Source organism: Manis pentadactyla, chromosome 9, assembly GCF_030020395.1.
Source record: "Manis pentadactyla isolate mManPen7 chromosome 9, mManPen7.hap1, whole genome shotgun sequence".
In the NCBI taxonomy this organism is placed as follows: domain Eukaryota; kingdom Metazoa; phylum Chordata; class Mammalia; order Pholidota; family Manidae; genus Manis; species Manis pentadactyla.
Window position 1 is genome coordinate 43,630,524 of NC_080027.1, and position 27,588 is coordinate 43,658,111.

The window sequence follows — 27,588 nt, forward strand, 5'->3', positions numbered from 1 at the left end:
TTGAAATCAACAGTCCAGTTCAGTGATTAAATGTTCTGCCTTCAGAGTAAAACACTCTGTCACTTCTATACATCCCTTTGAGCATTGTGATTGTCATGATACAAAAGCCTCATTTTCTTAAATATAAGATGAAAAGTAACAAAACTCCTACTTCACAAATGGTTGTGTTGATGAAGCGAGATAGTGTATTCTTGACACAGTACACATACTTATTTTTATGATTATTGTATGTCTGTGTGAATGCAATAGTAATTACAAAGCAGCTCTTGTCAATTGTGATTTACTGTATAGCAGACTCAGCGTTCCCATCTCCACTACCGTCATATTATATGAAGATGATTACTTTCCTTAATTTACTGATAAAGAGGAAAAGGCTTATAGTGTTGAAAATTTGCTTAAAGCAGATCAGCTTTTTTATTTTATTTTGTTTTGTTTTGTTTTGTTTTGTTTTGTTAGCAGATCAGCTTTTAAAGAGCAGAGTTAACATTCATACCCATACCTGTGTGATTTCAAAGGCTATTAGCTGAAACCTTATGCTGTGTATATATATTTCTGTGTGTCTTGCCAGTGGGTTTCAGCCCCAGGCAAGTCCGCTATGGATTCAGTGTGACCAAAGAAAATGACAGCAAAACATTCTTGGGGTGAAAGGGTTATACTCAACTTTATTTCCAGGTGGCAGGTCAGTCACTAAAATCCCATTCACTCAGAGCAAGTCTGCATGCAGCGAGCCAGTCTCTGCCTCTGGACCCCTCTGTCTGCACAGACGTCCTGCATAGCCATCCTCTGGGCCTCTCTGCCTGCACAGCCGTCCCTCACAGTCGTCCCACACATCCATCATCTGGGCCTCTCTGCACAGTCATCCCACACAGCTGTCCTCTGGGCCTCTGTCCTCTGCGCTGCCACCACTCCAGCCTCTGCTCTGCTCTCCTGCAGCCATGCAGCCCTGCCACCATGTCGCACCCAGGGCACTGGGTGGAGCTCTTTTTATAGAGTCAACAGCCATGTATTGCCCACAGGTATGCAGTGAGCTAGTCAACCAGGGCCAGGTGAGAATCCTGGCCACAGGAACCCTCATTTTATCCACACTGTGTCTCTCTCAACTTACTATCAATGATTTATTTTCTAAAACATGTTTTTGGCAACTTTCTCTTCCTGTGTATTCCAAAATATCTCCTATATGGGTCTCATATTTTTCATATTCTGATCTGGATCTTCACTATAGTGGATCTCCTCTTCCACAATTTCTTTCTCTCTTGTTCTTTTAGCTTCTGAGGCAAAGTAGTAGTTGTCTGTGACTAGGAAAGAAATGGTTATATAGGTAAAGCTGTAATAAATTATTCCTGGGTCTCTGTTTTTCGTTTTTTTTCCCCTCCATTTTTTAAATAATAAAAGCCTCTAACCTGAGGTATACCAGTGTTTCCTTGGCCAAGACTATGGGCAAATATCCTGAGCACCATCAGGTGTAAAATAAACATGCAAGTAAGTCCCATGGCTGCTTTCATCGCCCTGGCAGGCTGACCACTCTGTCAACCCAGAAGGGGCAATGACGACACCGACCGATTCAAAGAAAGGACAGGCTAGCAGTGTGAGTCACTGGACGCTGCCGGCCTGGCTATAAAGGCCCCAAGGCCAATGTTAGGTGCATGGATTCAGGCAGAGGGACAAAGGAGCATTTGCCATGGCGCCTGCCATCTTAAAAGCTGCTATTTTCCTGCCTTGGTGTCTGGCGCTCCCAGTGCCGCCTTCCGCAGACCCTAAAGGACTGGACGTCGTTAAGGTAGGACCATAACATCACATTAAGACTATTGCAGGCTGTTTTTCATATGTGTTATATGCCTACATATTACTGCATAGTATACAAATATATTAATATTGCCTTTCATATCACTTTCTTCAATCTATAAGTTCATTTCTTTTTCTTCTGATTTTAAAAGTAATTAAATCATTTTATGGCCCATAAAAGGATGGTGTTTATTGTGGTAATGCCTAATTCAGCCTCAGTGCACTCTTAGCCTCCTATAAGTCTTGGAATGAACTCTCAGGTATCTGGATCTCTGAGTCTGTTAGGTGGCTAGGGATCCAGGGAAGTGATTCAGGTGACCTAATAAATATGTCTTTCCTCCTGACTGAGAAATCTCTCAAACTGTCTATCACATACTTTCAAAGTCCTCAAGAAACTGAAAATTTGTTACAATCCTTTGAAGCATCCCAAATACCTGAAACTCCTTATAACTGGCTTTAGTCAAATACTTTACAATGGTTCAGGGACTTGGCAGAATTTACTGCTAACACTTAACCCAGAAAAATATGGTAAGTCATATGCCTCTGAATGTCCAGCCAAGGTCACAATAAAATAAAGGCATAAAAAAGCAATTTCATACAGTTATGGGTTTATATCAAGTACTATCATGAGAACTGTGGTGTAGACCAAGTTGGATTAGGCATGAGCATTGCCCTTAAAGTGCTTCAGTCCAGTTAAAGTTCAAATATTGGCACAGAAAACCTGACTATAATAAAAGGTGCTATTATTTTTTCTTCAGAAGTTGAAATTCAGTGTGCCAGACTGGCAAGAAAGTCAATAGAGACAGGGAGTAGGTGGTGGATGAGCTTTTTAAAAGTTCATAATGGAATGGAAGGTATAAATTTAAATGGACTGCATATGCAGAACCGGCCACAGTCTTGCCCAAGCAGTCAGATTCTGTCCTGACTGAGAAAACGTAAATCAGTCAAAAAGACCCAAGATCGTCTTCCTTGGGCAATTCTCCTCTAATACTTTTTCATAATCTTTATTCTTGGGCCCCTCTACCCTGAAACATGGATGCTTTATTTTTGGAGAATTTTTAACAGATTATCTAGGTCACTTTCATTCTATCACCCATGTGTAACATTAATTTCCCAGTGATAAGAGAATCAGGGATAGTTGCTATCAATTGACAGAGACATTTGGAAGTTTAAGAAGGCCAGCTAGACAAGCACTTTCCCAGGTCCTCAGTGAGAAAATGCCCTGGGTTGCTGGTCCTGGAAGTTTGCCCTTTTTATCTCTAATACTCATCCCTTCCTGGTCTCTTACCCAGGACTATATCCATCAGTTTCTCCTGAACAAGGAAGAGTCTCCACTGCTTACCCAAGAGGAACAGTTACAGCTCCTGCAGCAGTTCCGCCAGGAAGAGACAGACCTACTGAGAAAGCAGATGCCAGAGTTTCTGAAAGAGCCCCACTGTGGAGTGGCTGATGGGGCTAATGACTCCTATTTTCACAGAAATTCTAAATGGAAAAAGCACACTCTGACCTACAGGTGTTTGAAGGCCTGGAGCATGAGTGGGGAGCTTGTCTCAAAGGGCTTCCTACAGTGTCCCTCCTGGAGGCATCTCTCCTGTCCTCTGCTTTACCTGGCAGTCTTTCCAAAACCCCCAGTCTACCTCACAGAAGGCACTTCTACCAGTTCTCACTCCAGCCTCCTCAGATCACCTCTTTAGAAAGTGAAGCCTGACTGCCATCCTCTGGTTATGAATCCACTATTCTTCCCTTAGAGCAATTCTCCTTTTCCTACTCCCCCTAACCTCCTCCCTTCTTCAGTGTGTGTGTGTGTGAGGGAGGCTGGGGGCAGGGTGTTTAGAGTGTATATTGTTAGTGTATTTTTGCTCCCCATCTAGGTTACTCTTCCGACTGGGATCCCAAGCATATTGCAGACATCCAAAGCAAAGCGATACTGAACTTTGTGGAATGCTGTGAATTTCAAATGAGTTCACACTGATTTTTTTTTTTCACAATCACACTGTAAGGCTGTGGTTCTCAGACTTTAGTTTACATAAGAATAATGTGGGTAATTGGTTAACATTTTTAGAAATCTGTATTTTGCAGGTTTAATTCCTTGGGTTTTTTTATTTGGTTTGTCTGGAACTTGATTGATTTATCCCCAAGCAGAGTCATTCCTTTTTAGAGCTGGGATAATTCCCATACATCTACGCTATTGCACTTAAAAGATTTCTTCTTTCAGTATTATCAACTACCCAAAAGACATGAATCCATCCACAGTGAAGGACATCATGCGTGATGCAGTCACCATCTGGAGTAACGTGACATCCTTGACCTTCCAGCAAGTGAGGAATGAAAACGCAGACATCAAGATTTCTTTCTGGGAATTTGGTAAGAAACTGACACGGGAGGGAGGGTGTAGTATTCCATGTAAAGGGCAAACGGTTTCAATTGATAATAAACAAAACCCCAGGCCACCTAGTCCAGCTTCTGAGAAAAAAAAAAAATTCAGGCAAAATCCTATTGGAAATCCGTGTCTATCAAATAGGAAAAACATACTTAGTGCAATCAAGCAGTAGGTAAGGGAGGGGATGAATTGTGGTATGAACAGAGTAAGGGTTCATAAGGGTTGGGGACTGTGTGTTTTCCTATTGAAAGGGAATTGTATAGCCCTCAAATCTGTTGAATTGCTATTCAGAGTTGCCCCAACCTATCTACAAAAGCCTTCAAGAAAAAGCCTGTGTTTCCTCCTGTCTCCTCCATTTTGGGAAGAGGTTTTTATATCTAACCTGTAACTTTCAGTCTCTGCCACCTTCCCCTCTTTTACCCCAGAATTTGGGGAGCAGCTTGATGTTTGGTGCCACTCCACTCCTCTCATAGATGGCACTATAGCCTCACACACCTCCATCAGTGCCTGGAGCTGCATGGTACCCTACGGTGCTGGCTTACTTAAGACCATTCCTGCCCTTGCCCTCAACCCCCTGTTGTGACAATAACTTCTGTCCTTATCCACAGACCATGGCGATGGTTGGCCCTTTGATGGGCCAGGTGGTATCTTAGGCCATGCCTTTTTACCAGATTCTGGAAATCCAGGAGTTGTCCACTTTGACAGGTCAGAACACTGGTCAACTTCACACAGAGGTAAAGACCTTATGTGGGGGAGTGCTAGAATTCTCTGGGAGCTCAGGGATTGGTATGGATGGCCTCTCTTTGGGCCTAGAATATAGCAAAGTGGGTGCGGGGGAAGATTCAGAGTGGCCAGGATGAAGCAGGAAGACTTGGCTTAGAAATTGGTCTCCTCTTGGAAGGGGAGGAGGTGGGATCATTTCTGAACAAAGATGCCCTTATAATAAATGATGTGCTTTCCTCTCTCTTTATCTCTTTGCTTCCATTTATCAGTCTCTCAGTTTTCTCCAAGCGCTTGTTCACTGCCTACTTAATTTGCCTGTGTATTTAGCCAGTTTATTTTCCACCTAGACTCTTTCCCTCATTTCCAATCTTCTTCTTGCACTCTAATATTTGCTCTTTCCTCCTGCTATGTTCTTGCGTTTTTTTTATCCCTCCTTTGTCACACACTTTCTGCTTTCCCTATGCATAGTTAATTTTTGTCCTCTTCAGGGTTTAATCTATTCCTGGTTGCCGTTCACGAAGTTGGTCACTCTGTGGGCCTGTGGCACTCCAGGAATCTGGACTCCATAATGTACCCCAGATATATATATCGGGACCCTAGAACCTTCCGCCTTGCTGTTGATGATATCCAAAGAATCCAGCAACTGTATGGTCTGTGCCAGCTGGAAGGGAGGGTACCTGGGCAAGAAATTACACTTGGAGTTTACTGTTTTCTTCTGTCCCCATAAGGGTAATGATGTTAATCTGAATGCCCGAATGCTGGAACATTCCACTTGGCATTTCAGCGGCTTCACTGGAGGAGCTCGAAAGCATTGGAGCAGTCTTGGGGCTGCTTGAACCAAACCCTGAAGAATGGAACCTTGCCAGGGCAACTGAGTCAAAGCTCAGAACACTTCCACATCACAATAAAGATGGTTTGGGGGTAAACTTTTGTTCTTGCAATTTGGTATGTCTCACTATTTGTTATGTTCAATCTCTGTGATCAGGGTGAGAGAGAAGAGTATAGTAGCGTAGAGAATTCTAGGAGAGGGGTCCATGGACCTCTTGAATTAGCTGGAAAGGTAAAGAAAAAGTAAGATTAGGAATAGACTTTTGTGTGTTAGCACAAGGGTAGAGTTTGAGGAATGTCCCATATGCTGTACTGGAGGAGACTGCAGCTAGGAAGCCTCTGTGAGGATAGTGGCATATTCACTTGTTAGCTCTGAGACTGGGGGAGTTATTTCACCTCCATATGATTCAGTCATCTACTGTCACCCGGCTAAAGGATGTAACAACTGTAATCCTCTTTAATCAGTGCTTGGCAGCACAATTTTTGGGTATTATGAATTATTGTTGTTGAGATATTAGATATAAATATGCACTGCTAAGCCCACATCCCACTGCCCACATGTACAGGAGGAAATCCTGGATGGCGAGTATGCAGTGTGCGGGGCTGAGGCATGTAATCACAGGAGGACTGAAGGGTTGTTCCTCTCACTAGCCAGGCATAAGCACTCATCTTCCGAGTTTAGAATCAAGACAACTGGAGAGATTCTCTGATGCATGGGGTTATTCTTCCTCACACAACAGCCTTTTGTAATGAGGAGCATGAGATTGTTGGGAAGGAATTCAGTTCAGAGACACAGGGATGTCATAGTGAAAGCAAAGCCAAGAAAGGCCTGCCTACTGTTAGGCAGACTACTGAAGAGCATGATGGCACAGCTGCGGTTCTGCCCATGTCACCCAGGCAGCAGGAACTTGCAACCAAATCAGAGCCCTCAGCAGCCCCTCCCTGCTTGTCTGAAGTAGGACAGAGAGAAGGCAAAAAGTGCACAGTTAGAAAGGGGAGTGCAGGCGACCTCAGAGAGGAGGTGCGCTGAAGGGTTTGGGTTTTTATTGGACCTTTTGGGTAGGGGGTCAGCACAAGGCATGATGTATGCAGGTGATTCATAATTCCTTTGAAGTTTTATCTTAAGAATAGGGTTATTTGGGTACTGTGTTGAACCGGATCTTGGCATTCTTTATCCACATAGGTTCATTTACTCTTCAGAGGTCTATATCCTTTCCTGGTTACAAGGTTACTTAGTTGATTAACCGGCTGGAAGAAGAGGAAGAACAGCCTCCAGATTAAGTTAAAGAATAAACTGGGCCTTTTTTGCAGGCTAAGTAGATTTTACAGTGGCATGACCCTTGTCCTATTTTCCTGCCCTTTGAAACTTCAACTTATTAATTAATTAACTCTGTGAGTCCTTTCTGGCTCTCTGGCTTTACCTGGTTAACTCTATGAGTCCCTTCTAATGGGTTTTACAGGCTTTATTCTCTGTCCTCCCTGCTCATGTCAGACTTTCTGCCTAACAAAGTGACAAAATTGAGTTTGGTGGGTAAGCTGAAGTAAAGGCATCTGCCTAGGGAAGTGAGACTAGTATATTATATATATTATTTCCAAAATGGATGAGGAAAGATTTACTATAAGGGGTATAGAAAGGATGGGAAAAGTGATATGAAAGGCAGATTTCATAAAGGAACTGTATGATATTTTAATATCAGTGTTTTCTGTTGGGGGAGTGTTGTGTATTTTCCTCGGTCCTTGTCCTGGCTGTGACAAAGAATTGAAGGGCAGAGACACAGTAGTGAAGCAGAGTAAAAGTTTTATTTAAGGTTACTTAAAGAGAGAAAAAATACAGGCCACCTCAGCAAGGAGAGGCGCCCTGAAAGGTTGGCGAAAGAAATTTTAAGATTAAAACGTTACACACTTAGAAAGTGTGGGTGGCCTCAGAGAGAGGAGTGCCCCCTGAACGGTTGAAAAGATGGAGTTTAAAGTTAAAAGGTTATGCATTTAGGAAGTGCGGGCGACCTCAGACAGAAGAGCTCCCGGAAAGGCTGGGGGTTACCCCTTTTAAGGATTCTTTAGGAATGTGACTAAGGGCTTGGGGTGCAGAATTGTTAAGTGGTTTCTGAATACTTAGAATTAACTTATCACAAGGAAATTCTGATTTCTCCCTGGGATACTGGTGTCTTGGTGTGGGAGCATATCAAACATACTGCCTGCCCAGCCCCCAAGGTGGGGAGAGTTATTGTCTGTTTGCTAAAGAGTCTTCTCAATGTTAACTTCCTGGGTATTAAAATACAATCTTTAAGATGGAATCTTTCCTGCCTTTTAGTATGTTGTTTATGGCTGGGCCTGCATGATTAACACAATAAAGACATGGGCTATGCTGAGGTACCCTCCTTTATCTGGGGAATGTTCAAACATTCCAGGCCAAGTTGCTCCTGGCTTTCTGAGCTTTAAATAATTAACTTTAGGTCTTTTTAGTGGACTTTCTTGGCCTTTTTCTCTTTCCACCCTGCTTGTATCTACTTTCCTGCCTAACATTTTCATTGTAAGAGACATTATAGCTAATATAGCTAGATGAATGCATATAAATATATGTACATACCTATACACTTCTTGAAAATACAAAGAATATTCGGGAGTGATTTCAGAAAAACTCAAATGATTGTGAAGAAAATGATCATTTTGATTTCCCAAGAGCGATTGGAGGAAATTATATAAGTGGGAAGCCAGGAAAATTGGTATGAATCCTGAATTATAAGATAGGACATAAATGGGGTTTCTGTGGTTTGCCTCAGTTTCAGAGCCATTTCCCTGAGGTTACGCATTCTCAGGGCATCCCACCATTGGATGAATGGGTGAAGCAAGGATGTAAATTGTGAGAAACACACTCACTGGTCCAAATTCAATAAGTGGACACAAAGAGACAAAGAGAACAGTGGAGACAAAGAGAACAGCAGAGTGAGGCTTTAATGACGGTCTTGCAAGATCCAGCGTCTGGTGGGCAGGCACACCTGGGGAGTTTGGTGCCAATAATTTATCTCCTAGTGTGCGAGTCCCTCCCCTGGTTCCTCATTGGCTGAGTACTACAGGGTTCACAGTCTTCCCCGGACTTCACGCCAGTTTTATCTTTCCTTTACATTTGTCTTAATCTTATTGGTAGGTTTAAAAAACTCAAACAGGTATAGCCAGGCCCTTATCAATTCCCCCCACCCCCACTCTCAGCCGGAGCAGCTTCCACCGCGTGGCCCTTTGTTAATACCTTACTGTTAAAATGTTTAAACATCCTAGTGGGAATAAATCACATTTAGGTTTATACTCTTTCCTACAGAGCCATTTCCCTGAGGTTACGCATCCTCAGGGCATCCCACCATTGGATGAATGGGTGAAGCAAGGATGTAAATGCCCTGCCACTTCCACCTGAGACGCCTTTGCGTCGGCCAAGACGTTGTCAGGCCTGTGTGGCGGTTTTGCTTTCCTCTTTGTCCGTCTGGCTTCCTCCCTCTTCCCCTTCACAGATGGTGATTCCAACTAAATAACTTGTATTCCAAATTCTGCCTTTGTATCTACTTCTGGAGAATGCAATTCTCATGACTTTTTGAAAGGTCTATGACATTATTTATTTACTGTGTGACTGATACTTATAAAAGTATGCACATAAAACCAGTATCAGATGGGAAAAGGCCCCAATCTTAACTCTCCTGAAGACACTGAAAATCATAAAGATATATAAGAAGTAACTTTTGGTCAATAAATATAAAAATGTGTATCTAAAATATACATTGTTAGGTAAATAAAACTTAACAGGCCAAGGGAGAAATAGAAAATTCAAGTAGCTCTATAAATGTTTTAAAATAAAATCTAATTTTATCTCTCTGCAAATAATTTCCGCAAGTGACAAAGGAGAATATCTGAGTTGTCCTTTAACTATTATCAAAACAATCATTTAAAACTACCCCTGGAGAGCCATTTAACATAGAAATCATGCCAAGGAGGAAAAAATTTCCTCTACCCCTTGAGGTTCTTTTAGCTGGTTTGAGAATGTAAATTCGGGGAGGGGAAATTCCAGGGCAAAATACCTGGCTGAAACTGAAATCAGTCAAAGGGAGAAATAAAGTTTCAAACCTGTGTATTGCTTACAAACAGCCTTCTGGCATCTCTCACTCTCTTGCTGCAGCAGAAGCGAACGAAGCTTCCTCCCAACCTCTCTGCTTCAGATAAGCCCTGGCTCACCCAGGTAATTATCCATTGATGTGGAGATGAACTGCTTCTCTCCACCCCTTGGAAACGCCTGTTGATATGGAGATGCACTAAAGCCAGGTGAAAGATTCTGGAAATACTGCAATTTTGCCCACAAAGAATCAAATTGACCTGAGACAGATTAACAGGAGAAAAAAAAAGTTTAATTACATACTTATGGGGAATCCATAGATACCCATTCCAAAGATAGGCTGGGAGAGTAAGGTATGTATGTCAGTCTGAACCAGCCAGAAGGGGTATGGGTCTGGAGCTTCAAAGGAAAAGGAAAACAATTCACAGGAATATGAAAGAGTAAATGTTTGGTAAACAACAGAAACAATGGGACATAGAAAGGAATTTTAACAGAATTTGCCACATCCTTTCCTGTCCACCAGCCATGGGTTATATATTGTAGTTATCTGTGGTGATTAGCTTTCTTCCTACAACAGGCCCTCTATCTAAATTCTTTTTATGCAGTTGGTCAGTGGAAGAGGTCAAAGTTTCCTTCGGAGTCTTTTGGGCCTTGATTGTTTTCAACTCTGAAATAATCTGCATGTTCCAGTGGTGCATCTTGGGGTGGCCTGCTCTTGGTCATTACATAGCTATATGCAAAAACCTACATTTGGGAAAAAAGGAAATATTTCTTAAGTTGTTTTTGAGCTCTGCATAATCTTTTTTTTTTTTTTTTTTTTTTTAATAATTATTTTTTATTGAAGGGTAGTTGACACACAGTATTACATTACATGAGTTTCAAGTGTACAACACAGTGGTAGAACATTTATATACATAATTCTAGGTTCCAGCTATCACCCTACCAGGATGTTACAATATCTTGACTATATTCCTTATGCTATACCTTACATCCCGGTTACTAATTTATTTTACCATTGGAAGTCTGTCCATTTTTTTTTTTTTTTTTTTTTTTTTTTTTGTGAGGGCATCTCTCATATTTATTGATCAAATGGTTGTTAACGACAATAAAATTCTGTATAGGGGAGTCAATGCTCAATGCACAATCATTATTCCACCCCAAGCCTAATTTTTGTCAGTCTCCAATCTTCTGAGGCATAACAAACAAGTTTTTACATGTAGAACAAATTCTTACATAATGAATAAGTTACATAGTGAACAGTACAAGGGCAGTCATCACAGAAACTTTCGGTTTTGCTCATGCATTATGAACTATAAACAGTCAGTTCAAATATGAATACTCATTTGGTTTTTATACTTGATTTATATGTGGATACCACATTTCTCTCTTTATTATTATTATTTTTAATAAAATGCTGAAGTGGTAGGTAGATACAAGATAAAGGTAGAAAATATAGTTTAGTGTTGTAAGAGAGCACATGTAGATGATCAGATGTGTGCCTGTAGACTATGTGTTAATCCAAGCTAGACCAGGGCAATAAAACATCCACGTATGCAGAAGATTTCTCTCAGAACAGGGGGGTGAGGTTCTAAGCCTCACCTCTGTTGATCCCCAATTTCTCACCTGATGGCCCCCCTGCGACTGTGCCTGTCTTAGGTTGTTCCTCCCTTGAGGAATCTTACCCGTCTCTGGCTAACCAGTCATCTTCCGGGGCCATACAGGGAAATGTGAAGTTGGTAAGTGAGAGAGAAGCCTTATTGTTTGAAAAAGTTAGCTTTTTACTTCTTTGCATATTTATGCCCTGTGGCTTCTATGCCCAGCATTTGTCTTGAGGTATCTTTACCACTTGGAAGAATTATGATACTCGGTAAATTTGATATGAGGCACGAATTCTATTTAAGGGTTGTAATTAGGAAGGAAGAAGAAAAGCTATAGAAGTAGCAGGCGGAAGAAAACATGGGAAGATTGATTATTTCTTTGACATATCTTCTTGTAGAGTAACTTCAGCATGTATAGGTTTTAAGCTACTACTTAAATTGCACACACACATTAACATAATAGGAGTATAGTTACATAACCAAAGCATATCTGTAATTACTAGCCATCTGCAGTGAAACCAAGAAAACCAGTTAGGCACCTTAGGCATTTGTGAAAACTTATCTATGATATGGTGGATATTGTCCAACTGAACTTGAACAGTCTGAGAGAAATCAGACAAATTAAAACAACCCATTCCTGGGGACTGTTCACATGCCATATGTTCTTTTAACAATAAATAGTTTGTAGTTGTAAGACTTTGGAGTGCTACAATTTGCACTTCTCCAAATTCTTGGTTGAGTTCCAACAGTATAGATCCAGTCCAATTTTGTTGTTTTACTGTATGCACAGGCCAGCTTAGATATCTCCTTCCTCATTCCCATGGCAAGTCCAGGAACTGGTGGGATGAGTGCATCTACAGCTGTAGCAGTGCGTGGATCTTTGTTGGGGTTTTTTGATGATCATCTTCTGGCATGAGTCTTCCAGAGAGTGCAGATGTTGGAAGTTCTTTTTCATATCGTATCTTAGTTCATTTTCGGGGTAGCCCAATTAGGCTTTGATCCTCTGTATAAACACAAACAGACCCTTTGCCTACACTTTTATATGCCCTTTATACCCTTGTGTAGAACTCGTTGGAGGTTACCACACAGGAACTGCCCTTTTTTTTTTTTTTTTTTTTTTTTTGCTATCACTAATCTACACTTACATGACGAATATTATGTTTACTAGGCTCTCCCCTATACCAGGTCTCCCCTATAAACCCCTTTACAGTCACTGTCCATCAGCATAGCAAAATGTTGTAGAATCACTACTTGCCTTCTCTGTGTTGTACAGCCCTCCCTTTTCTCCTACTCCCCCATGCATGTTAATCTTAATACCCCCCTACTTCTCCCCCCCTTTTCCCTCCCTACCCACCCATCCTCCCCAGTCCCTTTCCCTTTGGTACCTGTTAGTCCATTCTTGAGTTCTGTGATTCTGCTGCTGTTTTGTTCCTTCAGTTTTTCCTTTGTTCTTATATTCCACAGATAAGTGAAATCAATTGGTATTTCTCTTTCTCCGCTTGGCTTGTTTCACTGAGCATAATACCCTCCAGCTCCATCCATGTTGCTGCAAATGATTGGATTTGCCCTTTTCTTATAGCTGAGTAGTATTCCATTGTGTATATGTACCACATCTTCTTTATCCATTCATCTATTGATGGACATTTAGGTTGCTTCCAATTCTTGGCTATTGTAAATAGTGCTGCAATAAACATAGGGGTGCATCTGTCTTTCTCAAACTTGATTGCTGCATTCTTAGGGTAAATTCCTAGGAGTGCAATTCCTGGGTCAAATGGTAAGTCTGTTTTGAGCATTTTGATGTACCTCCATACTGCTTTCCACAATGGTTGAACTAACTTACATTCCCACCAGCAGTGTAGGAGGGTTCCCCTTTCTCCACAGCCTCGCCAACATTTGTTGTTGTTTGTCTTTTGGATGGCAGCCATCCTTACTGGTGTGAGGTGATACCTCATTGTAGTTTTAATTTGCATTTCTCTGATAATTAGCGATGTGGAGCATCTTTTCATGTGTCTGTTGGCCATCTGTATTTCTTTTTTGGAGAACTGTCTGTTCAGTTCCTCTGCCCATTTTTTAATTGGGTTATTTGTTTTTTGTTTGTTGAGGCGTGAGAGCTCCTTATATATTCTGGACGTCAAGCCTTTATCGGATGTGTCATTTTCAAATATATTCTCCCATACTGTAGGGATCCTTCTTGTTCTATTGATGGTGTCTTTTGCTGTACAGAAGCTTTTCAGCTTAATATAGTCCCACTTACTCATTTTTGCTGTTGTTTTCCTTGCCCGGGGAGATATGTTCAAGAAGAGGTCACTCATGTTTATGTCTAAGAGGTTTTCGCCTATGTTTTCTTCCAAGAGTTTAATGGTTTCATGGCTTACATTCAGGTCTTTGATCCATTTTGAGTTTACCTTTGTATATGGGGTTAGACAATGGTCCAGTTTCATTCTCCTACATGTAGCTGTCCAGTTTTGCCAGCACCACCTGTTGAAGAGACTGTCATTTCGCCATTGTATGTCCATGGCTCCTTTATCAAATATTAATTCACCATATATGTCTGGGTTAATGTCTGGATTCTCTAGTCTGTTCCATTGGTCTGTGGCTCTGCTCTTGTGCCAGTACCAAATTGTCTTGATTACTATGGCTTTATAGTAGAGCTTGAAGTTGGGGAGTGAGATCCCCCCTACTTTATTCTTCTTTCTCAGGATTGCTTTGGCTATTCGGGGTCTTTGGTGTTTCCATATGAATTTTTGAATTATTTGTTCCAGTTCATTGAAGAATGTTGCTGGTAGTTTCATAGGGATTGCATCAAATCTGTATATTGCTTTGGGCAGGATGGCCATTTTAACGATATTAATTCTTCCTAGCCACGAGCATGGGATGAGTTTCCATCTGTTAGTGTCCCCTTTAATTTCTCTTAAGAGTGACTTGTAGTTTTCAGAGTATAAGTCTTTCACTTCTTTGGTTAGGTTTATTCCTAAGTATTTTATTTTTTTTGATGCAATTGTGAATGGAGTTGTTTTCCTGATTTCTCTCTCTGTTGGTTCATTGTTAGTATATAGGAAAGCCACAGATTTCTGTGTGTTGATTTTGTATCCTGCAACTTTGCTGTATTCCGATATCAGTTCTAGTAGTTTTGGGGTGGAGTCTTTAGGGTTTTTTATGTACAGTATCATGTCATCTGCAAATAGTGACAGTTTAACTTCTTCTTTATCAATCTGGATTCCTTGTATTTCTTTATTTTGTCTGATTGCCGTGGCTAGGACCTCCAGTACTATGTTAAATAACAGTGGGGAGAGTGGGCATCCCTGTCTAGTTCCCGATCTCAGAGGAAATGCTTTCAGCTTCTCGCTGTTCAATATAATGTTGGCTGTGGGTTTATCATAGATGACCTTTATTATGTTGAGGTACTTGCCCTCTATTCCCATTTTGCTGAGAGTTTTTAACATGAATGGATGTTGAACTTTGTCAAATGCTTTTTCAGCATCTATGGAGATGATCATGTGGTTTTTGTCTTTCTTTTTGTTGATGTGGTGGATGATGTTGATGGACTTTCGAATGTTGTACCATCCTTGCATCCCTGGAATGAATCCCACTTGGTCATGGTGTATGATCCTTTTGATGTATTTTTGAATTCTGTTTGCTAATATTTTGTTGAGTATTTTTGCATCTACGTTCATCAGGGATATTGGTCTGTAGTTTTCTTTTTTGGTGGGGTCTTTGCCTGGTTTTGGTATTAGGGTGATGTTGGCTTCATAGAATGAGTTTGGGAGTATCCCCTCCTCCTCTATTTTTTGGAAAACTTTAAGGAGAATGGGTATTATGTCTTCCCTGTATGTCTGATAAAATTCCGAGGTAAATCCATCTGGCCCGGGGGTTTTGTTCTTTGGTAGTTTTTTGATTACCTCTTGAATTTCGTTGCTGGTAATTGGTCTGTTTAGATTTTCTGTTTCTTCCTGGGTCAATCTTGGAAGGTTATATTTTTCTAGGAAGTTGTCCATTTCTCCTAGGTTTCCCAGCTTGTTGGCATATAGGTTTTCATAGTATTCTCCAATAATTCTTTGCATTTCCGTGGGGTCCGTCGTGATTTTTCCTTTCTCATTTCTGATACTGTTGATTTGTGTTGACTCTCTTTTCCTCTTAATAAGTCTGGCTAGAGGCTTATCTATTTTGTTTATTTTCTCGAAGAACCAGCTCTTGGTTTCATTGATTTTTGCTATTGTTTTATTCTTCTCAATTTTATTTATTTCTTCTCTGATCTTTATTATGTCCCTCCTTCTGCTGACCTTAGGCCTCATTTGTTCTTCTTTTTCCAATTTCGATAATTGTGACATTAGACCCTTCATTTGGGATTGCTCTTCCTTTTTTAAATATGGTTGGATTGCTATATACTTTCCTCTTAAGACTGCTTTTGCTGTGTCCCACAGAAGTTGGGGCTTAGTGTTGTTGTTGTCATTTGTTTCCATATATTGCTGGATCTCCATTTTGATTTGGTCATTGATCCATTGATTATTTAGGAGCGTGTTGTTAAGCCTCCATGTGTTTGTGAGCCTCTTTGCTTTCTTTGTACAGTTTATTTCTAGTTTTATGCCTTTGTGGTCTGAAAAGTTGGTTGGTAGGATTTCAATCTTTTGGAATTTTCTGAGGCTCTTTTTGTGGCCTAGTATGTGGTCTATTCTGGAGAATGTTCCATGTGCACTTGAGAAGAATGTATATCCCGCTGCTTTTGGATGTAGAGTTCTATAGATGTCTATTAGGTCCATCTGCTCTACTGTGTTGTTCAGTGCTTCCGTGTCCTTACTTATTTTCTGCCCAGTGGATCTATCCTTTGGGGTGAGTGGTGTGTTGAAGTCTCCTAGAATGAATGCATTGCAGTCTATATCCCCCTTTAGTTCTGTTAGTATTTGTTTCACATATGCTGGTGCTCCTGTGTTGGGTGCATATATATTTAGAATGGTTATATCCTCTTGTTTGACTGAGCCCTTTATCATTATGTAGTGTCCTTCTTTATCTCTTGTTACTTTCTTTGTTTTGAAGTCTATTTTGTCTGATATTAGTACTGCAACCCCTGCTTTCTTCTCACTGTTGTTTGCTTGAAATATGTTTTTCCATCCCTTGACTTTTAGTCTGTACATGTCTTTGGGTTTGAGGTGAGTTTCTTGTAAGCAGCATATAGATGGGTCTTGCTTTTTTATCCATTCTGTTACTCTGTGTCTTTTGATTGGTGCATTCAACCCATTAACATTTAGGGTGACTATTGAAAGATATGTACTTATTGCCATTGCAGGCTTTAAATTCGTGGTTACCAAAGGTTCAAGGTTAGCCTCTTTAGTATCTTACTGCCTAACTTAGCTCGCTTATTGAGCTGTTATATACACTGTCTGGAGATTCTTTTCTTCTCTCCCTTCTTGTTCCTCCTCCTCGATTCTTCATATGTTGGGTGTTTTGTGCTGTGCTCTTTCTAGGAGTGCTCCCATCTAGAGCAGTCCCTGTAAGATGTTCTGTAGAGGTGGTTTGTGGAAAGCAAATTCCCTCAGCTTTTGTTTGTCTGGGAATTGTTTAATCCCACCGTCATATTTGAATGATAGTCGTGCTGGATACAGTATCCTTGGTTCAAGGCCCTTCTGTTTCATTGTATTAAATATATCATGCCATTCTCTTCTGGCCTGTAGGGTTTCTGTTGAGAAATCTGACGTTAGCCTGATGGGTTTCCCTTTATAGGTGACCTTTTTCTCTCTAGCTGCCTTTAACACTCTTTCCTTGTCCTTGATCTTTGCCATTTTAATTATTATGTGTCTTGGTGTTGCCCTTCTTGGATCCTTTCTGTTGGGGGTTCTGTGTATTTCCGTGGTCTGTTTGATTACTTCCTCCCCCAGTGTGGGGAAGTTTTCAGCAATTATTTCTTCTAAGATACTTTCCATCTCTTTGCCTCTCTCTTCTTCTTCTGGGACCCCTATAATACGGATATTGCTCCTTTTAGATTGGTCACACAGTTCTCTTAATATTGTTTCATTCCTGGAGATCCTTTTGTCTCTCTCTATGTTAGCTTCTATGCGTTCCTGTTCTCTGATTTCAATTCCATCAATGGCCTCTTGCATTCTATCCATTCTGCTTATAAACCCTTCCAGAGTTTGTTTCATTTCTGCGATCTCCTTTCTGGCATCTGTGATCTCTTTCCGGACTTCATCCCATTTTTCTTGCGTATTTCTCTGCATCTCTGTCAGCATGTTTATGATTCTTATTTTGAATTCTTTGTCAGGAAGACTGGTTAGGTCTGTCTCCTTCTCTGGTGTTGTCTCTGTGATCTTTGTCTGCCTGTAGCTTTGCCTTTTCATGGTGATAGGAATAGTCTGCAGAACTGGGACGAGTGATGGCTGGAAGGACTTCCTTTCTTGTTGGTTTGTGGCCCTCCTCTCCTGGGAGAACAGCGGCCTCTAGTGGCTTGTGCTGCACAGCTGCGCGCAGACAGGGTTTCTGCTTCCTGCCCGGCTGCTATGGAGTTAATCTCCGCTGTTGCTGTGGGCGTGGCCTGGCTCGGGCAGCTACTCCAAAATGGTGGAGTCGCGTTGGAGCAGGAGCTGCTGGGAGGCTATTTATCTCTGTAAGGGGCCTGCCTGCTCCCTGCAGCCCAGGGGTTAGGGTGCCCAGAGATCCCGGATTCCCTACCTCTGGATTAAGTGACCCGCCCTGCCCCTTTAAGACTTCCAAAAAGCACCCGCCAAAACAAAACAACGACCACAAAAAAAAAACAAGAAAAAAAATTTTTTTTAATTAAAAAAAAAAAAAAATTTTTAATTAAAAAAAAAAAAGGTGGTCGTTCGTTTTTCTTTATTCTCCGGTGCCAGCCTCAGGCCTCTGCTCACCGGTCTTTCTGCCCTGTTTCCCTAATATTGGGGTCCCTGTCCCTTTAAGACTTCCAAAAAGCGCTTGCCAAAACAAAGCAGCAAAAAAGCAAAAAAAAAAAATGGTCGCGCGCTTTTCTTATTCCTCTGTCGCCCAGCCTCCAGTGCCTGCTCACTGTTCTTGCTGCCCTGTTTTCCCAGTATCGAGGGCCCTGCACTCTGGCCCGGATGGCTGGGGCTGGGTGTTCGGCAGCCCTGGGCTCCGTCTCCCTCCCGCTCTGCCTGCTCTTCTCCCGCTGGGAGCTGGGGGGAGGGGCGCTCGGCTCCCGCGGGGCCGGGGCTTGTATCTTACCCCCTTCGCGAGGCGCTGGGTTCTCTCAGGTGCGGATGTGGTCTGGATATTGTCCTGTGTCCTCTGGTCTTTATTGTGGGAAGGGTTGTCTTTGTTATATTTTCATAGATATATGTTGTTTTGGGAGGAGATTTCCGCTGCTCTACTCACGCCGCCATATTCCGCCCCCGCTCTGCATAATCTTATAGCAAAACATGACAAAAACATTTGCAGGCCTCTCTCCATGATGCACATAGATGTAAAAATCCTAAATAGAACAGCAATAAATCAAATCTGGAAACAAATAAGTGAAAAAATAGTGATGTGTCCACTCCAGAATTGTGTTTTTTTAACTTCCCTCCAGAAGTGTAAAGTTGATATTTTTAAATCAATCAATATAATTATTCCTGGGGCATTGTTTATTTTCCTCATGTGGTTAAAACTAACATTTCCAGGATATCTCACCTGGCTTTAGTGAATTTGCACATCGTCTGATGGAGAGAAGTTCATTTCCATATCCGTGGGTAATTACCTGGGCAACCAAGGATGTGTCTGAACCTGAGTTTAAAGGGAGGGGCTGGCTTGCTTGCCTGCTGGCTTCTTCAGGAGCAGATGAGAGAGATAGCCCTGGACTGTAGTTTATAAGCAATAAACAGGTTTTAAACTTTTATTTCTCCCTTTGACTGATTTCGGGTTTTAGAGGTATTTTTCCTCTGGATTTCCTCTCCCCAGACTTACACCTTGGTTCTTGTCCCCGCTGCAACAAAGAATTGAAGGGTGGAGACACAAGTAGTGAAGCAAAGTTAAAGTTTTATTTAAAGTTACCTAAAAAGAGGAAAAAGTACAGGCAACCTCAGGGAGAAGAGGCACCCTGTAAGTTTGAGAAAACGTTTAAGGCTATGCACTTAGCAAGTGTGGGCAACCTCAGAGAGAGGAACACACTGAAAGATTGGGGGTTTCCTCCTTTTAAAGATTTTTCAGGAATGTGACAAAGGGCTGGGGGGGGTGGACTTGTTAAGTGAGCTCAAGATGCTTATTTTTGATGAAGCATTGTTTCTTACCAGTCCTCCCTGTAATTCTGCAAAATTAGCTTAACACAAGAAATTTACTTCTCTGGTTCCCTCCCAGGATAGCAGCTGCCTGGTCTGGGAACATATCAATCAAGATGCCTGCCCGGACTCCAAGGTGGGCTGAGTCATTAATAGTCTTAAGTTAAGAATTCTTTGTTGCAGCGGGGACAAGAACCAAAGTTAAGAATCTTCTTAACTTCTTGGGTTTTAAAATGCAATTTTAGCTTTAAGGTGGAATCTTCCTGTATTATGCTGTTTATCGCTGGGCCTTTTAGCAGGCTAAAGTAAATCTTACAATGGCATGATCTAATTGACACAATGAAGACATAGGCTGTGCTGAGATACTTTTCTTTATCTGGGGAATATTCAAACATTCCAGGCCAAGTTGCTTCTGGCCTTTTGAGCTCAACTGATTAACTCATTTACTCTGAGTCTTTTCTGGCTCTCTAGTTTTAACTGGTTAACTCTGAGTCCCTTGTAGTGGGCTTTACTGGCTTTAATTCTGTTTTCCTCATATCTGTGTTCCTGCTCATATCTGTTTTCCTGCCTAACATTCCTATTAATAGGATAATTAATGAAAACTATGTGGGTCATAAAAAAATCTGAGGACACAGAAAATAATTTTATGAAATTAAGCATCTATTCTTGATAAAACACTGAATCAAATGAAAAATAGAAAGTAAACAAGTTCTCTGATAAAGATAGTTACAAAAATTCCTAGCAAACATACTTCAATAGTGAAATGTTAAGAATGTTACATGAGATTTATAATAAGAAAATTATGTAAACTCTCATCACTTCAGCCCACAATTACAGTGGAGCCTGAACCAGTGCAAAAAATCTACCTAGTATAAGATCTGACCATTGGTTTTTCTTTTTTGTAATGCAAGTGTTATGGAAAAAACCTGAAAAACCTGGACTGGATCTGCTGACAGAAGAACCAAGCAGCACTCACAAGTTCTGGAGTGTTAAGATTTATTTTACACCAGCGGGCTCAGAGGGAGTAATCTCCCAAGGTCTGAGCCCTGGACAAAGGCAAGGGAGCACTATATACCTTTCTGCTTCCATATCTGCAGCATTTCTACATGCACAGCAAGCAAGGGGGAGTGAGTTTTGGGAGTGCAAGCCTGATGGAGGAGGGAGTGAAGGGGAGACGGAACCAGGAATTTATGCTGACTTTGCTAAAGAAGAGAAGCAGAAGGGAGCCACCTGGACTAGGTTGCTGACCTTGTAAATATTTCCCTATCACTACCCCTTCTGATGCCCCTTTAAACACTTCATTTTCAGGGAACATCATCCTGATTTATGACAGACCGATAGCCTTGCAGAGCCAGTATATGAGTGGTGGCGCGATTTGTAACAGTGTTTTCTATGAACTTTATGAGGGCATTTAGTACACAGGGGCCAATAGTGATGAGGAGGAGAATGGAGATGAGGGGCCCAGCCAGAGGAAGTAACCAGGAGAACCATTGGCTGAGTTCCCAGATCCCCACTGTCTCTAACTCCTTTCTCCTTTTTAATATGCTTTCTTTCAGTTCTTTGATTTTTGTGGTCACTATTCCTGATTGGTTCACATAATAACAGCACTCTTCCCCTAGGAATACACAGGTTCCTCCCTTTTCAGCCCTGAGCAGCTCTAGGGCTCCTCGGTTTTGGAGCATGACTGCCACAAGCAAATGAATCTGACCTTGCAGGGAAGGGAGGGAGTCTGCAACCGTTTCCATGTCCTCGTTTAATTCTTTAGAAAGTTTGTGAGCCACGAGCCTAAACTAGCTGCCCCGGCTCCAATTCCTGCAAGTGTTCCCATACCCAACAAAACCATGCTTAGAGCTGCCCACTTTTGTATCCTTGGAAAGGGACCGAGAGCTTGTTCAAGCTCTTGGTCAGACCAGAATGCATAAACCTGTCCAGCTCATCTGGAGGCATCAGGAGATGGTACCTATGCACAGGAGAAAAATTCCTGGTGTGTAGGGAGGCACAATAATTCTGATTGATTGGTGGTGTAGTTTTTGGAACACAACTGGGTTGGGACAGAGCCATAGCTAATGTTGCCTGCCTTTGAGTTGGTCAAGCACGTTATGTTGTCTGCGGTGGGTTGGAGCTGGATACTGTAGGCTACCGGACCAATTAGTTCGGTTTGGTTCTGAGCTATGTTATTTTTGGTTGCCTGAGTGGAACTCCAGTATGGGGGCACTGGGGTTCCAATACAGGCCCTGTGGGTTAAGGGCAAGCAAAGCCAGCAGGCTTGTACCTGGCTGCTGATGTTTCATATTAACTCATAGGCTGCTGTAATGACCTGGCTGACCTGGTGGGTAGGCACCAGGGTCTGAGTTAGTTGGAGTCCTGTGAGGTCACTATTGTGGTAAGGTGGCTCCTTAGTCAGTGCCTTTAGGGCCTGCTTGACCTTTTCATCACTGTCCCTGCATGCTTGATCCTGGACTACCCCCCATCAGACATTCTAATGTGGGTGAGGTAGGTCCAGCAGACAGTGGATCTCTTTCTTCCCCTAACTGCATAGTCTGAGTCCCATTTATTTATTGTTACAGTCCAGTACTTTTTCCTGTCTTTAAGGCAAAGGATGACCCTGTTCTTATCATAACATTTACCAGGCACTGAACCCAGTCCCTCATTTGTCTGACTCTATGCAACCACACTGAGGTTCCCTGGGAATGAGGGGGAGGAAGGGAAGGGCAAGAAGGTATAAAAATAACATCACGGAGTGGTAATGGGGAGATGCAGGCTGAGGCTTCAGTATAGTTAGGAGAACCAAGTAAGCACACCAAACAACCTACGAGTACCCAATAGACAATAGAAAGGGCAACTTTTTGAGTAATCGTTCAGCCCAGGCGAGCAAAAGCAGAGAGCCCAATGACCAGGATAAGAGATACCACTCTGATGAGGGGCAGTAGCCATGGCACACAGGTGTTCATTAGTCAGAGGGTAATCGTTGGATGTGGAGGCGGAGAGGATTCTGGAGGTCTGGCTGGGCTTTCCACTGATATATTTCTTCATCTGAATTATGGGCCTTTTTCACTCAGAAATGATGGACCCATGGAGTGATGCCTGCAACTTTGAGGGCAGTAGTAGTGGTTACAACAACAATGTGAGGGCCAGTCCACTGAAGTATGAGGGGGTCCCTTTTCCAAACTTTGACCCAGATTGAGTCCCCAACCTAGAAGGAATGTACTGGGGTCCCTAAGGAGATCAGGGCTCTTTCTATGGTGTATTGTTGCAGCTTATTTAGAGTGGCTCCCAAGGCTTGGAGCTGTTCTCTTGCTCCCTTATCTCCTGCCTGGCATAAGTTCCCTGGGAGGCTTCCTAGACATAGGGGAGGGCATCCATACACTAATTTAAAAGGGGAAAAGCCTTGAGTCCCAAGTGTGCAGAGAGCATGCAGGAGATCCAGGGGCAGTAGGTCTGGCCATAGGAGGCCAGTTTCTTGGCAAAACTTAGCTAGGGTTCCCTTGAGGGTATGATTCACTTGCTCTACTTTCCCTGAACTTTGTGGTCTGTATGCAGTGTGGAGTTTCCAGGTAATGTTGAGAGATTTAGTTAAAATCTGTACTGCACCTGCTACAAAGGCAGGTCCATTCTCACTGTGAATTATAGATGGTAGGCCAAACCAGGAGAAAATTTCTGTCAGGAGGACTTTGGCTACTTACCAGCTTCATTCTGTCCTGGTTGGGAAGGCTTCAACCCACCCAGGATATGTACACACTATTACTAGGAGGTATCTGAGTCTTCTCCTTGGCTGGACATCTGTGAAGTCTAGCTCAAAGTCTTCAAAAGAGGCAACTCCAGCTCTTTGGACCCAGGTAGGGGTCGTGGTGCATGCAGATCGAGTGTTATTTCTGGCACAAGTTACACACTGCTCACTTACTGCTCAGCATAATGCTGGCAACTGGCTGATATAATATTGCTTTTTGAGGAGGGCTTCCAGTTCAGTTTTTTCTAGGTGGGTGAGCTGATGGCATTTGCTGACTAGATGCCTTCCAGTTGCAGTTGGGATGAAGATGCATCTGTCAGGCAGCATCCACCATCCTTTTTCAGTTAGGGTGGCTCTTTCAGCCATGACCCAGTCCTTCTCCTTTTCAGTGTACCTGGGTGGAGGGGCCTCCACCAGGGGTGTTAGGGCCATAGTGAGGGAAGGGGCTTTACCTGTCTCCTTACTAGCTGCTGCTCTAGCTGCTTCATCCGCCAGCCAGGTCCCCTGTGTTATAGGGTCATGTCCCTTTTGGTGTCCTTTGCAATGCAGAATTGCTACTTCCTTTGGGAGCCAGACAGTCTCGAGGAGTTTTAGTTTATCTTCCTTGTTCTTGATTGCTTTTGCTACTGCTGTGAGACCTCTTTCCTTGTAGATTGCCCCATGTATGTGTACAATGGCAAAGGCATATCGGGAGTCTGTAGATGTTGGCTTCACTTGCTCTCTCTGATGGCGAGGGCTTGAATTAAGGCATGCAGTTCAGCCGATTGTGCTGACCATCTGGCTGGCAGGGCTTTGCTTCTAAGACCTCAGTGGCAGTAGTTATTGCATAACCTGCTCTGTGGATACCCTCCTGTAGATAACTGCTGCTGTCACTGAACAGTGTGAGTTCTGGATTTTGTATTGCTTTATCTTGCAAATCTGGACAACTTGCGTAGACTTCGTCAGTTACTTCAGAGCAGTCATGATCTGGCTTCCCATCTTTGGTGGGGAGGAAAGTTGCTGGATTCAGTGTCCATACTGTTTCAAGACTAACCCAAGGGTTTTCACAGAGGAGCCCTTTGATATTGTGCCAGCTGGGAATTGGAGAGGAAGCGGTATCCCTGCATATTCATGAGGGACACAACAGCACAGGGAACCTTGAGATTTAGGTCTTGTCCCAGGGTGAGTTTATCTGCTTCCTTAATGAGTAGAACTGTGGCTGCCAGGGCCCTGAGGCAGGGTGGCCATCCTGCTGCAACCAGGCCCAGTTTCTTTGACAGGTACACAACTGGCCACTGCCAGGGCCCAACAGTCTGTGTGAGAACCCTGAGGGCCACCTTTTACTTTTCATGTAGAAAGAAATTGAAGGGTTTTTCTATATCTGGCAGGCCTAGGGCTGGTGCCTGTCCTAAAGCAGCCTTTATTTCCTGGAAGGCAGCTCTTGCCTCTTCTGTCCAGATAGGGGCCTCTCGGTCTGGTCCCCCCAGGAGGCTATAGAAGGGTCTTGCCATTGCCGAGAACCCAGGAATCTATGTTCTGCAGAACCTGTCAGCCCCCAGGAACTCTAATATGCCTTTCTTTGGGCCTGGGGTAAGGAGATAATGACCTTTTCCCTTTCCACCCCAAATGCCCTTTTTCCCTGGGGGAGGAGGAAGCCGAAGTCCCGGACTTGCTGCTGGCAGATTGGTGTCTTCTTCCATGAGGCTCAGTATCCTGAGTCTGACAGGAGTTGCAGGAGGGCCTTTGTGCCTTTTGCACAATTTTCCTGGGTGTCACTGGCAATTAGGAGGTCATCTATGTACTGTACATCTATGTGCAGTACATGGCTTCCCTTGGAAAGCTGGCAAGGTCTGCAGCCAATGCCTCTCCAAAGAGAGTAGGTGGGTTCTTGAACCCTTGTGGAAGCCAGGTCCATGTTGACTGCATCTGCTGCCCTGTGTCCAGTTCAGTCCACTAGAAGGCAAACAAGAGCTGGCTTTGGGGGGCCAGCCGGAGGCAGAAAAAGGCATCTTTTAAGTCTAGACAAGTGAACCATCTGGCAGACCCTCAGATCTGGCTGAGGAGGGTGCACGGGTTTGGGACCACCAGGTGTAAAGAAACAGTCACTCTGTTAATGGCTCGCAGGTCCTGAACAGGCCAGTACCCTCTTCCTGGCCTTTTGACTGGTAGAAGTGGGGTGTTCCAGGGTGACTGACACTCAATTAGAATGCCTGCCTCTCTGAGTCTGATCAGGCATTCCTGGATGCCTGCTCTCGCCTCTTGTCTTTGTGGCTGGGCCCCTGGAGTCAATTCTACAATGTAAAGGGCTCAGTTATGAGCAAGTCCAGGTGGGTTGTCTTCAGCCCATACCAAGGGGAAGGCAGCTCTGAATGCAGGTGGGTTATCTGAGAGGGTCTGAGCACAGAATAGCCTCCACTCCTCTTCCCTGGGTGTGGTTATTGCCAGTACAAGGGACCCTGATTTTTCTTGGCCTGGGTTTAGTTTGAGGCTGGTGCATCCAATTGGTTCAAAAATTACTTGGGCTCCTAGCTTTGAGAGTATATCTCAGCCTGGGAGGGGAACGGGGCACTCGGGCAGGTAGAGAAACTCATGTCGGACCTTGTGGCCTCCAAGTTCACATTGGCAGGCTTGGCAAAAGTGTTGCTGGACTGCTGATGTCCCAGTGGCTCTGAGAATAGTTACAGTCTTTTTACTGAAAGGGGCTACAGGGAGGGTGACCACAGAGTGTTCTGCCCCTGTGTCAATCAAGTTATGTTTTGGCCCCCCACTTTCATTTTGACTGTGGGCTCATGGGGGCCAAGCATGAGACAGCCTGGCCCTTGTCAGTCTGAGTCTGTTTCTACCAGGCCATGATCCTTTCCCCATGAGGCTCCTTCCAGTAGCAACTGGTCTTCAAGTCTTTGCCTTGGTTGGGGCATTTGCTTTTCCAATGTTCCTTTTCTTTACAGTGAGCACACTGGTCCCTAGTTGGGGGGGTCCTAGACTTCCCCTGTCTTGGTGGCTGGGTTTTCTCTGCATTTGGTCATCCCTTTCTTTTAGGGCACCTGCCAGGAGGCTGGCCTTTTTCTTCATTCTTCTTTCAGCCTCTCTGTCAGCCTGAACTTCTCTGTTTAGATATACTCTGTTGGCAATTTCAATCAGTTGGGTGATATCCATCCTGGCAAAGCCTTCAAGTTTTTGGAACTTTCATCTGATGTCTGGGGTGGCTTGAGCTACAAATGAGGTATTGACCATTTGTTGACTCCCTGGTGACTCTCAGGATTGAAGGGGGTGTAGATGCAATGAGCTTCACACAGTGTTTCATACTAGTTCCGAGGAGACTCTCTTGGTTGTTGAGTGACTGAAGATACTTTGGTCATGTTCATAGGCTTTTTAGACCCGGATTTAATCCCCTGGAGGAGGACATCTTGATATTGGTGGATCTTGTGCTGTCCGTCAGGGGCGGTGAAGTCCTGCTCAGGACGCTCCTCAGGGACAGAGATTTTAGCCCATGCACCCTGATCAAGTACCCTGGCTGGTGTGTGCTCTTCCAGGTATTGGCAGGTCCCTTTCTTCTGTGTTAAACAGGGTGCAGAGAAGCTGTTGGCAGTCTTCCCAGATCAGCCGATGGATTTGGAAGTGGGATTCCATAAAATCAACCAAGGCTTGCGGCTTCTCTGAGTATGACGGGGTGCTGTGTTTCCAATTGATAAGGTCAGTCGTGGAGAAAGGTTGGTAGTAAAGCATGGACCAGCCTGGCTGGGTGGTCCCGTCCCCACCACACCTCTCAGGCTCCTATTTGTCTTGCACTGGCATCTGAAAGGTGCTTGCTTCTGGCCGAGGGTGCAGTGTGGCTGTTTGTCTAGGGGAGAGTGGGTCCACTGGTTCTGGAGGTGGCAGGGAGGCTGACAGCGGCAGGGTGTCTGGGGCTGGGGGGCTGGAGACACATAAGGTAGGGGCAATATTAGTTCTTCCTCTGGTCACCAGCAAGAATTTGCGAAGGCTCAGGCTTATGTTGATACTTTGTAGGCTTCTTTGTTGAGGTGACTAAGACCCTACCCTGTCCCTGCCTGATGCAAGTAAATTGCACCCAAGGGGGAAGGGTCTGGGTGATTCCTAACCAGGAGTCAATATATGGGAACTGGTCAGGATGACCTGGATCGCCAGTAATGACCTGCCAGACCAGGTGGACTTTTGGGACATCTAGGGCCCTTTCTGGAGGCCATCTGACACTGAAGGTGGGCCATTCAGATTCACACAGGGTTTTTAACTTGCTGGGAGTT

At 43.4% G+C, this 27,588-nt stretch overlaps 1 protein-coding gene across 1 annotated transcript; it reads left to right on the forward strand.

The window, feature by feature from the left end:
* Positions 1 to 1,668: 1,668 nt before the first annotated feature.
* On the forward strand, positions 1,669 to 5,799 carry MMP26 (matrix metallopeptidase 26). The gene is made up of 6 exons (XM_036884955.2): positions 1,669 to 1,777; positions 3,075 to 3,295; positions 3,998 to 4,146; positions 4,771 to 4,896; positions 5,374 to 5,535; positions 5,614 to 5,799. The coding sequence occupies exons 1-6, from the start codon at positions 1,679 to 1,681 to the stop codon at positions 5,616 to 5,618; spliced, it is 762 nt and encodes a 253-aa protein (XP_036740850.2). The 5' UTR covers positions 1,669 to 1,678; the 3' UTR covers positions 5,619 to 5,799.
* Positions 5,800 to 27,588: the final 21,789 nt, after the last annotated feature.

Excerpts from the sequence above, each read along its gene's own strand:
- MMP26 (XM_036884955.2), top strand. The coding sequence starts at position 1,679 with ATGGCGCCTGCCATCTTAAAAGCTGCTATTTTCCTGCCTTGGTGTCTG. Across the intron at positions 1,778-3,074 it reads AAGGACTGGACGTCGTTAAG|GACTATATCCATCAGTTTCT; the intron begins GTAGGACCATAA and ends TCTCTTACCCAG. Across the intron at positions 4,897-5,373 it reads CTGGTCAACTTCACACAGAG|GGTTTAATCTATTCCTGGTT; the intron begins GTAAAGACCTTA and ends TGTCCTCTTCAG.